We start from the raw sequence: 11,632 nt of genomic DNA, 5'->3' as shown, positions 1-11,632 counted from the left end.
CATTTATCTGAAAATACAGAATAAACTCAGCTTAGGAAATTATTCCTGGATAGTCTATACTGCTCTTTTTTTTTTAAATATTTATTTATTATGGATACAATATTCTGTTTTGCATATATGCCTGCAGGCTAGAAGAGGGCACCAGACCTCATTACAGATGGTTGTGAGCCACCATGTGGTTGCTGGGAATCGAACTCGGGTCCTTTGGAAGAGCACGCAATGCTCTTAACCACTGAGCCATCTCTCCAGCCCTCTATATTACTCTTAAACTCTTATTTCAGTACAAATCAGAGCTGCTGCAGGTTTTTTTACATTTATTCTTTAAAATGTTAGTATTAATCTGTACTAATATCCACAGATCAAGCCTTCTGACACCTGCTTCCCCATCAACTCTTGTCCTTCATCCTCTCTCCGCACATGCACACCACAGAACAGACACTAAGTCACACCAGCATGTTCATTTCATTCTCTCCGTCAGCAAGACCAGGATCAACACTAGAAGCTCTTGCATCTGACTTTGTCTATTTACTAAACCTCAGAGATCCTTCTATCAGAATATATGGCTTTTCCCTCTGTAAAAAATAATATCCAGAGCTCTTGACTCAGACCTCTGGAGATAACCATTTACCTTACTTCCTGTTTCTGACACACCAACCTGTTCTCATGTATATTTTTAAAAAGTAAATAGAAATACAGCAACTTGCTTCATTAAAGGAAATTTGATATCACAATAAACTACTTCACTAGGTTGCAAACAATTGTACCACGAGTTAGTTATAACCTTGAACATTCAACCATTTTGATTGAATTTATGTAAAAGAGGCTATTTTATTGACTGCAAAGAGATAAATAGTTTGAACATTACATTACCTTCAATATACAAAATGAGTTTCTTTTATTTTGATTTTTAAAGCACACTGAGGTATAAAAAGTCCAAGTTGAACTATCACTGCCAAACAAGTTCATCAAACCCAGCTACAGATGATGTGGGGGTTTTTGACTGACGGGCATTCCTTTCTTGACTGGCACCATGAAGTCTCTGATGAGGTAGCAAGGCAAAGAAGTTGAATCTTTCTCCCATCTTCTGAGGGTTCATTAACATATCATACCCCCGCAGTAACTGCTGCTTCACGGACGCCTCATCTGCTTTATCTAAAAGAATCTGGAGGGGGAAAGGTCTTTAACATAGGGCACTGCAGAAAGACTTCCCCGCTGCAGCACTAACAGTGACTACAGTCCTCCAGCAGAGCAATGCCCAGATGTGATCACGGGGTGCTTACATCTGTAGACGCTGTGACCCAAATGTACACACCTGCATCTTTAGCAGATGTCCCAGGTGATTTGCTCTGTAAGAACATCGAAGTGTCCTTGGAAAAGGAGTTACAAAACTATAAAATTCAGACCCATGAGCATGTTTTTCTTGGGAGCCTCAACCTCATATAGAAACAGGAAACTGAGCCACATCCCAGCTCTTCCTTCTGCAAAGGCTCTGCTCACTACCACAGCATGAAGCTGGTAGAGGGTCCTCTAAATAACTTTTTAAATGAAGATATTTAATGTTAGTGAGATAAACCATTACCTTCAGCCGGACATCAATGCCCATGTTTTTTAAAAATGTCCGTTGCTCTACTGGCCCCAGAGAAGCTACTTTTCCCTGGGCCATTCTGCGCAGAAAACTAAAGTCCACATCAGCTGTGAGGTCGGCTGTTCCAGGAGCAATTAAGACATCATGAAGCCGGTGTCCACAGAAGCCCTGGAATATAAAGAATAGTTTTGACTGTTCTCGTTAATATTATTGAGATTACAGAAAGGATAGCATACTAACACTTCTTTACATTGTCAGTGTTAAAAAGTGTGGCCTAAATTTGTGGTTTACACTCTAGGCAGTGACATCCTCTCTCCAAACAAGGTGATACATGGAAAACCCAACAGAATATACAAGGTTAGAATGTCTGAAGATGTTGCCCTTAACTTAAAGCTATTTACCATTCCCATTAATGCTGTGGCAAGTTCCGGTCGTCAGCACTAGGCAGTAGTTTACAAAACTTACCTGTCAATCAGACTCCAAAGCACCTAAAAATATGGGCGTTTGCACCATCTAGGCCTGCCCTACCGCGATCCTGGAGGAGGCTAGAGATCATCAGTCTCACCATGTTCTCCCAGGTAAGAATTCCCAATAATAATGGAGCTAGAAACAAAGAACCACTCATCTAGAAAATGAGTAACAGCCTTCAGGTCTACGTACTCCTATGAAGGAATATTCAACATATTTAAACGTTTTGTCATATTTAAAGAACATTTAGAAAGAGTGTTTAGGAAGGATAAAAGAAAATACATGGATAGAAAAACATGTTAAAATAGTTGGATTGCAATGTCTAGGTTAAATGTGCAAAGCAACTTTTGTTATTTGTTTTGTGTGTGTGTGTGTGTGTGTGTGTGTGTGTGTGTGTTTTAATGAAGGCAGGGCTGAAACATTAATATGAAGAAAATCTTTCCCAAAATTTGTATTATTCCAATGTTTCCTGGGCTCTGTGCATATCCAGGCTCTACACTAAGGAAGAATGACTGTAAGATTCAGATTATGGGTAATTGTACCAGCATAATTAACATTCTAAAATGAACACAACTAAGTCAGACACCATGAAGACCAAGCTAAGGCAGCCTTCGGTGAACTCAGGCCAGCAATGGAGCCGGACTCAAGCGTGCCCCTGTGTGATACGTACTCTGAAGGTGTCTGTCTTGGTTCCATCGTGACCATAGTCGGCAATGAGGGCAGCGCCTCCAGTGAGTGCAATGCGCTGAGCCAGTTCCTGTATGATAACGCCAGCATCGGGACAGACTTCTACATGATCCCTTCTTTCATCGTGCTGGTGAGGGAATCACAGGGTGTCACTTGAGAGAACTGGTTTTCACTTTCTACAAGTTGAACATTTCTTAGTTATAATGACTTCAACGTGAATGTGATCTAGACAGTGTTTTGCATGACATCCCTTTCATTATACAGAACATGGTTCTTTTCATGTTGGACATTAAGTTTGTAGACATTTCAATATTTTATTTTATTTATTTATTTTTTGTTTTTTTGAGACAGGGTTTCTCTGTAGCTTTGGAGCCTGTCCTGGAGCCTGCTAGCTCTTGTAGACCAGGCTGGCCTCGAACTCACAGAGATCCGCCCGCCTCTGCCTCCAGAGTGCGAGGATTAAAGGTGTGCCCCACCACCACCCAACAAGACAACTTTTTTGGTTTTTTTGGAATTTTTGCTTGTTTTCGAGACAGTGTAACAGTCCTAATTGTACTGGAACTAGCTCTTGTAGACCAGGCTAGCCTTGAACTCACAGAGATCACCTGCCTCTGCCTCTCGAATGCTGGGATTAAAGGCGTGTGCCACCACCGCCCTATATTTTATAGTTTTTTTAAAAAGGCATATGTACTCTGAACCTCCCACACAGTCAAGTGCAGTATCATTTTATTATAATAGCATTTCCCTATATTAGTATATGAAAACATAGTTCATTGGGCTGTATGCATGCGGAGAGGCCAGCTAACATTAATAGTGATTCAAAAAGATACTTTCAAAAGCACCACTTAGGGGCCAGGTGGCAGTAGCGCATGCCTTTAATACCAGCACTCAGGAGGCAGAGGCAGGTAGATCTTTGTGAGTTCGAGGCCAGCCTGGTCTACAAGAGCTAGGAGGCTCCAGGACAGGCTCCAAAGCTACAGAGAAACCCTGTCTTGAAAAAAAATCAAAAAATAAAAGTACAACTTATAAAAATTCGACTAAATCAGATTGAGCAACCATGCTGCCTTCCGTGAAGGCAGAAAGCACTCCAGCGGTTTCCTGCATCTACAGGCATCTCTTTATGAACGAGTGACAGGCTTGTGAAATTTTGTTATCATCTTCCCTATGGAAGCCCACCATCCTTTACTCCCTGTGACACCTGAAAACAAAGTAATGAGCTACAGTGATGTCTTTGCCTGTGATGGGGCAGGCACAGGAGAAGTCGAGTCACAGACTTAGGGGCAGACCCCAGTAATTCCTGCTGCTCAGGGGATGACAAGATTTCTGTCTGTGTTCTGATGAACAAATTCTGGGTCTATAGTGGGGATTCAGTAAAATAAACGTTTAGCCCTAACGATATTAGATAAGCCAGTGTAGCTCCAAAAATCAAAGCCAGCCTCTTGAGACATCTGCCAGCAAGCCTGGGGGCACCTGCTGATTCCCATAGCTCCTCAGACTGATCTGCACCCCTGGCACCCTAAGGCCCATTTAATGCAAGGAGATCCCACCCCTCTAAGTGAGTGCTAGTCAAGAACTGTGGGAGACTACTCCCAGGGACGGGGACTTCAGGGAGGAGGTGGCACTTTGGTGGCCTTATAAATAGGTTTGTCATTCAGGCAGAATTGTACAAAACAGGAAAACTGCCCACAAGTGTTTGATCTGGTGCTATAACTTATAGTTTGTGGAAAAGCAAGTAGGTACGTTTTGAAAACTGAAAACTGGGAAATTCTTTTTTTTTTTTTTGTTTTTTTGTTTTTCAAGACAGGGTTTCTCTGTGGCTTTGGAGCCTGTCCTGGAACTAGCTCTTGTAGACCAGGCTGGTCTCGAACTCACAGAGATCCGCCTGCCTCTGCCTCCCAAGCGCCACCACCGCCAAGCTCAAAAACTGGGAAATTCTTAAGAGCAAGAAACCTTTTTCTGGGGTAGAGAAGTGGGAATAAAAAGACACTGTGAGGGGCTGGAGAGATGGCTCAGAGGTTAAGAGCATTGCCTGTTCTTCCAAAGGTCCTGAGTTCAATTCCCAGCAACCACATGGTGGCTCACAACCATCTGTAATGAGGTCTGGTGCCCTCTTCTGGCCTGCAGGCATACACACAGACAGAATATTGTATACATAATAAATAAATAAATATAAAAAAAAAAAGACACTGTGAAGCGCAGATATTCCTGAGGCTAACACGCTGTCTGGGGACCTTTAAAAACACAGCCCTGGGGCTGGAGGGATGGCTCAGCAGATAAGAGCACTGGGTGTTCTTCCAGAAAACCTTGATTCCCAGCATCCACGTGGCAGCTAACAATCACCTTTAATTCCAGTTCCAGAGGAACCGACACCCTCACACAGACATGCAGGGGAAACACCAATATATAAAATAAAACTATTTTTAAAAAGCTCTGCACAGGGGCTGGAGAGATGGCTCAGTGGTTAAGAGCATTGCCTGCTCTTCCAAAGGTCCTGAGTTCAATTCCCAGCAACCATATGGTGGCTCACAACCATCTGTAATGAGGTCTGGTGCCCTCTTCTGGCCTGCAGGCATACACACAGACAGAACATTGTATACATAATAAATAAATAAATATTAAAAAAAAAAAAGCTCTGCACAGTTCAAAGATAGAAAGCTCTGGGAATCCTTCCTTAAGGGCAACAGAAAGCAGCCGTTAATCTGTCCACAGTGTGGGATCAAAGGTGGGTATGGGTTCACATGTGACCAAACAGCTGTGCTCTTGTGATGACAGGAAATGTACCTAACTGGCTGGCCTACAGCACACTGCCTTCAGATAAACACGGGCTCACATGGCAGCATGTGTCTTCGGAGGCACTTGGCTGAGTAAACGCCCCGTCTTCCTCCACAGCAGCGACATGATACACAGAGACAACTTCAGCCCGTCCTGACTCGAGGTCTGGGCTGTCACTGTGACTGCACTACAAAGCATCTCACGTGCTGCCAGCACTCCAGAGCACTGGGAAGAAGCTAAAATGCCAAGAAAACCGGACAGACTACTCTGCAGTGACGAAAGAAAAACTCAGATTCGTACTTGAATGAAGGCTTCTGCTGGGGTTGCACAAGGCGCCAGGACGAACCTCAGCTTATCTGAAACCCGTGGATCGATATCAACAAGCACTTCTCTCCATCCTTGTGGGGTTTTCTAAACAAAACGTAAAAATAAATATTTGCAAGCTCTTAAAACATCATGTCCTGAAGAAGCCGTAACAAGCAGAGCTGTAGAAAGCAAGCGTCACGGGGCTGCTCAGGAGGGCAACCTCCACATGAGCAAGCGAGCGATCTGACTACGACCCCATTACATGAGACACTGGCCATAGCGGTTGCCATAGACGGCGCTGAAAGACTTGCCCAGATCAACCTCAGTGACACAGTCATTCGCCACTGGATGTCCTCCGACGTCTTCATCCCAAAACGAAGAGTTCAGAGTAAGCTTCCCAGGGGAGTGAAGATTCTGGGTGCTATTTCATTTTTGTTCTCAGTCATTCATAGTCATGAAAATCCCACCTCAAACTGACTTGAGCAAGCAGTGGACAAGCACTATAGTTCAATGCACAGCCTTAGTTAACCATACACACGACTTTTCCATCAATACCTGAAATTTATGCACGGGAAGAACATCAAAAAACTCATGGGCGAGATAAAAGCTGTATCCTATTTAAAAATACAAGAAAAATTAGTGATTCAGCACTTCAAAACAATTCTAATGAACATTAACCATAAAAAAGAGAGTGTCCAGTTCTTCAGCACTGGAGCCTGGAATGCTTCTATACTATCCTCTATGGCAGTGAATCTCAGCCTTTCTGACACTGTGTCCCTTTAATACAGTTCCTTGTGATGTGGTGACCCCAACTATAAAATTATTTTCTTTGCTACTCTGTAACTGTAATTTTGATACTGTTATGAATCATAATGTAAATGTCTGATACGCAAGCTATCTGACATGCAACACCTGTGAAAGGGTCAGTCAACCCCTAAGGGGTCAGGACCCAGAGGTTTCCAATGACCTGAGAACGGAAATACCCCATGATCCGCTAACTCTTCATCACGAACTTCCTAAAAGCAATGAGACTCAAATGTGCGAGAGGGGAAGGAATGTGAGCTTCATATAGTACCTGAGAAAGAGAAAGCTAAGGCCAGAAACGGCCTTTGGGGTCTTGCTGGAGAGCTTACCTCCTTACCAGTCGTCAAAGACTAGACAAGTACAGGGCTTCTTATCCCCACACCTTGCTTGCCTTTGGGAAGGTAAAGGTTTCTCAAGAGATTAATGAGGAAACCCATCCACTATCCCTTTCTTCAGCCCGCTGCTTTGGGCCATTTCATCATCAGTACTATCCTAGCTAAAGTACTGCAAAGTACAGAGATTTACATTTTCATTTGGTTTGCTTCCTATAAAACGATATGAGGGCTGGAGAGATGGCTCAGCAGTTAAGAGCACTGCCTGCTCTTCCAAAGGCCCTGAGTTCAATTCCCAGCAACCACATGGTGGCTCACAACCATCTGTAATAAGATCTGGCGCCCTCTCCTGGCCTACAAGGATACATGCAGGTAGACACTATACATAATAAATAAATCTAAAAAAAAAAAGATATGAAATACACGGCATCTTCTATCATAACGTCCTGTGCTAGGAAAGGACAAGTCAGCTCTTCACGTTAAAGGAGGGACTTGGAAGCACTAACGTCAGGCTGCGGAAAAACGCTACCAGCCATCACGGCTGCGAGGGGTCCTGAGCAATGCTCTGCCTTAAGTCAATGTGAAGCATACCTTTAGGGACGTCCTTCAGATCTCGGTACCAGGAGACTGGAATCCCAGACTTGCTGACACCTTTCATGTACACCAAGGAGTCAGTATCTCTCTCCAAAGGGAGCGTCTCCTCCGTCAGTGTCAGTGCTTGAATCTCACTTAACTTTGGGCTCACCTCTACTAGGTGGACTGAAATGTCACAGGTTTTTAGCACAGACCCAAGCTGACTGAACACCTAAGACAAAATGAGAATACTGTCTTAGTTATTGTCCTATCGCGTGACAATAGCCAAGACAACTTAGAAAAGAAAGCATTAGCATCATGGTAGCAGGCAGACGGCCATGGTACTGGAGCGGTGGCTTATATCTTATCCACAAGCTGGAGGCAGAGAGTGAGAATGGGCATGGTGGGGCTTTGGAAACCTCAAACCCACTGCCAAGGGACACACCTGCTCTAACAAGGCCACCTCCTTATCTTCCAAACAGTTCTGCCAACTAGTAACAAAGCATTCAAATATATGAGCCTATGGGGCCAACGCACCACACACGGGCAAACACAGTGTGTCACGTGGACGAATTTCTGACTGCTCACCACCAACATTTACTATATCACAAGAGTATTCACTGTTAGAGATGTAACCCCGACCCAAGTCCTTCTCCAGCAACAGTATTAGAACCATACATCATTTATATATAAAATAAACTGGCTATTTAATAACAATTTACTATTAAAAATTAAAGGATTTAGCAACCCCTCAATGTTTTCGATCAAAAAAAATTTAAATGTCCAAGGAAATAAAATGTCTGGGGACATGATGAAACTATCCTCAGAACTAAATTAAATGCATTGGTTACTTAACTGACCCTGAGATTAAAAAACATTTTCAATTTTCCCTTTGCTACACAACAGTTTGTTGGGTTTTTTTACTGTTGTAAACATACAGGGGAAAAAAAAGAAAATACACACATCTTATCCATCTTCTAGCAATTCAGTACTGAAGGCATAAATGACATCATCCAAACATTTTATATTTTTAGCCTATACAACACCCCTCCATTTTATAAGCTTACAGACAAAAATAAGTAATGAACCATCACGTTACTCTGACATTGTATTTTAGCTGACAAATATAAGATTTAGGAAGAAGGACTGAAAACCCAGAAGATCAGTTAAAATCCCAAATTCAGTCAAAAGCAGAAAGATTAATCTACATGACTTAGAAATGGTCTTTTACTACCTACCCTCAAAATATCTCTAGTGAGGGTACCCCGACCTGGGCCCAGCTCCACCAGCTGGAAAGCAGTACTTTTTCCAGAGCTGATCCATTCACTTACAAACCACACCCCTAGTAGCTATAACAAGAAAAAAAAATTACAGAGTCACAGCATAAAATTATACATAAATACGTACTTTATACAAAACCCAAAACATCTGGCAATAATTCTATGTATGGTATTAGACAGGCACAGATATATACAGATACACACACAGGAACTTCACTGGGATTGCCAGGGCATTCACAGCAGAGGAAGCTTACCCTAAGAGCAAATGTTGTTAAGTCCGTCTCCTACAAAAGGCCCCATGGCGCAGAGAAGCAGCCACTTACAGAAAGGTAATAGCGTTTGAAAAACCAAAGGACACAGAAAATACAACTGTGCCATTTCTTCCTACTCTCATGACTGACATTACTACACCACCCTTAGCTGAAATCAATGTCTCTCAAACCTAGATTCCACTTCTCTTTATGCACAATTTCCGATTTTTAAGTCATCAAAGGTACTTTGGGGGAAACAAATGAACCATGGTTTTGTTACTTACAGGGAGACCCCTGTAGGCAGGTTATGTCTTAGCTCGAAGTGCCAGGGATCATTGTAGGTTTGGTTTTTGGTTTTTGTTTTGTTTTGCTCTCTCCTTTTCCAATCTCATATTTTATATGGTTCTCCTCAAACTTTTTCTATCTTCCTTCATATTTTTCCATTTCTTTTTTTACATATGAAGTCTAGGTTTCCCAAATGTCCTCTCCACCACTCCCTTTAAAAATGTGAACTATCAGCCGGGCGGTGGTGGCACACGCCTTTAATCCCAGCACTCGGGAGGCAGAGGCAGGAGGATCTCTGGGAGTTCGAGGCCAGCCTGGTCTACAAGAGCTAGTTCCGGGACAGGCACCAAAGCTACAGAGAAACCCTGTCTCAAAAAACCAAAAAAAAAAAAAAAATGTGAACTATCTGATGAATCTCACACACACACACACACACACACACACACACACACGCCCATAAAACACTGTTACAGACTAGCAGAGCCTGGTCTGCTCTCAGTGTTTATGGCATTCATTTCTTCCACGGTCTACACATTGGGCATTACCTCCCCAAAGATCTGACTTATTTCAGGTGAGGTTATGAAGTCTCCTTTTTCTCCTAGCATATCATGATGCACATAATATCCCTGGGTAAGAAGAGGAAATGGAAAAGATTAATTTTCAAATAAGGTTTTCAAAACTACTCCTCCAAAATGTTATTTCATGCATACAGTGACATAACTATTTACCAAGGAAATTATCTCTTCTGAAATAACCAAGAGAAAGACAGAGTCTTCACCCAAGTTTTACATGGTAGTAATCATTTTGCAAAACTCATAGAAAAACAATCACTCCTCAAGAAGGGCTGGAGCCATGCAATATTAGTCTCTACCGTCCCTGCCCTCTCTCCGCTCCCCCAGTCCAACATGGGAAGACTAATCACCTCTGCAGCCTCCTCTCCCAAGTTAGTCTTGCCTGTGGGTGATACTCTGTTTCATGTGAAAATCTGTGTGTGTGTGTGTGTGTGTGTGTGTGTGTGAGAGAGAGAGAGAGAGAGAGAGAAAGGGGGAGAGGGAGAGAAAGAGAGAGAGATCCATCCAATTATATACCAGTGACTTGGGTACTTTTTATATAATTAATGTATCTCAATTTTAAAAAAAAAGTGGGCTTTAAAAAAAAAAACTGGCCTTGCTTGTCTACTCCCATGCCAATGCAGTCTCATTTCTTCCCTTTTTGGTCCTCCTGGCATCCTTATCAGTTCAGTCTACTCACATACAACTCCACTGACTGCCAACCCAAAACTAAATCCAGTACTTTTTTTTCATACGTGTATTGTTACTTTGATTAGGTTTAATTATTTGAGAAGATCATGTCTTACTATCTTCTTATCACAAGTTTAACCATAACACTTAACTTTCAAGAAAGACTCACTTGTAGCCAGGCAGGGGGAAATGACCTAGAATCCCAGCATTCAGAAGAGAAAACATAAAGACCCCACAAGTTCAAGGCCGGCCTCACAAATACAGCGCTCCCTTCCGGCAGTGAAATACACAACACAGTTAGAAAATCATCTTTCCTTTAACTCATGAAATTCCAACCACATTCTGTCGCACCTAACCACTGCAGAAATTTGCCCTGACCTCTTTATTGGCACTGCCCTTGAATTAACGCAGCCTGATCAACTGACAGATTAAACTACATCCCAAGGACTTCGGAGCTTGCTCATCCTCTGCCAGCTCTCGGGGCCTTCGGGTTCCTGTGTCTACACACACCCTTCGAGGCTCGCGCTCCCCTGTGTTTACCTTGGCTGGGTTGGTCAAAACCTCCTTCATGTACTCTGCCACAGTGATGGGACCTGTAGACTTTATTTTATACATAAGATGCCGCAGCATCGGCGTCACTTGGTGGCTTTCTGCCGGCTCCTTCCCGGAGCTGAAGCATTTCCCTCTCCAAATACAGGGAATGCCTGAAAAGCACGGTTAAGCACCCGCATGAGAAATCTCCGTTTCATTTACACGCGCAAGCTTGCAAGACCTTGCAAGACAGCCTGTTTGTTACTAACGTCGCCCCAATAGCAGAACCCGATGCACGGAGCCCACGACTACCCCACCACCAAGCCTCTCCGTGGACCGCCTTCCGGCCCCAACTCCGGGCTCAGAAAACAACCAAGGAACCAAGGAGCTGCGACGCGCGGTTTCCATGGAAACAGGAGTCTGCAGCAAGGACTCTTACCCGCACGGGCCACTCCACGTCTCACCAAAGCATTCATCCCCAACCACATCGGGGCCAGGCTCCGCCCTCAAGGCGGAG

General features: G+C 43.3%; 1 protein-coding gene across 2 annotated transcripts; it reads right to left on the bottom strand.

The window, feature by feature from the left end:
* Positions 1-807: 807 nt before the first annotated feature.
* Positions 808-11,618, bottom strand: Ndufaf7 (NADH:ubiquinone oxidoreductase complex assembly factor 7). Of its 2 annotated transcripts, XM_041631134.1 has the most exons (10): positions 11,555-11,614; positions 11,125-11,288; positions 9,889-9,969; positions 8,766-8,876; positions 7,546-7,759; positions 6,374-6,432; positions 5,813-5,923; positions 2,724-2,867; positions 1,580-1,753; positions 808-1,162 (listed from the first exon to the last, which is right to left on the bottom strand). In XM_041631134.1, the coding sequence occupies exons 1-10, from the start codon at positions 11,601-11,603 to the stop codon at positions 947-949; spliced, it is 1,323 nt and encodes a 440-aa protein (XP_041487068.1). In that variant the 5' UTR covers positions 11,604-11,614; the 3' UTR covers positions 808-946. The 2 variants fall into 2 exon arrangements, with proteins under 2 accessions (XP_041487068.1, XP_041487069.1); XM_041631135.1 differs by lacking the exon at positions 11,125-11,288 and having other exon boundaries at positions 11,555-11,618.
* Between the last annotated feature and the right edge of the window lie 14 nt (positions 11,619-11,632).

Source organism: Microtus oregoni, unplaced genomic scaffold (assembly GCF_018167655.1).
Source record: "Microtus oregoni isolate MIOR12 unplaced genomic scaffold, Mior012 000036F_ref0000092, whole genome shotgun sequence".
Taxonomy (NCBI): domain Eukaryota; kingdom Metazoa; phylum Chordata; class Mammalia; order Rodentia; family Cricetidae; genus Microtus; species Microtus oregoni.
The sequence above is the reverse complement of the archived record's forward strand: the minus strand, read 5'-3'. Positions and strand labels throughout refer to the sequence as shown.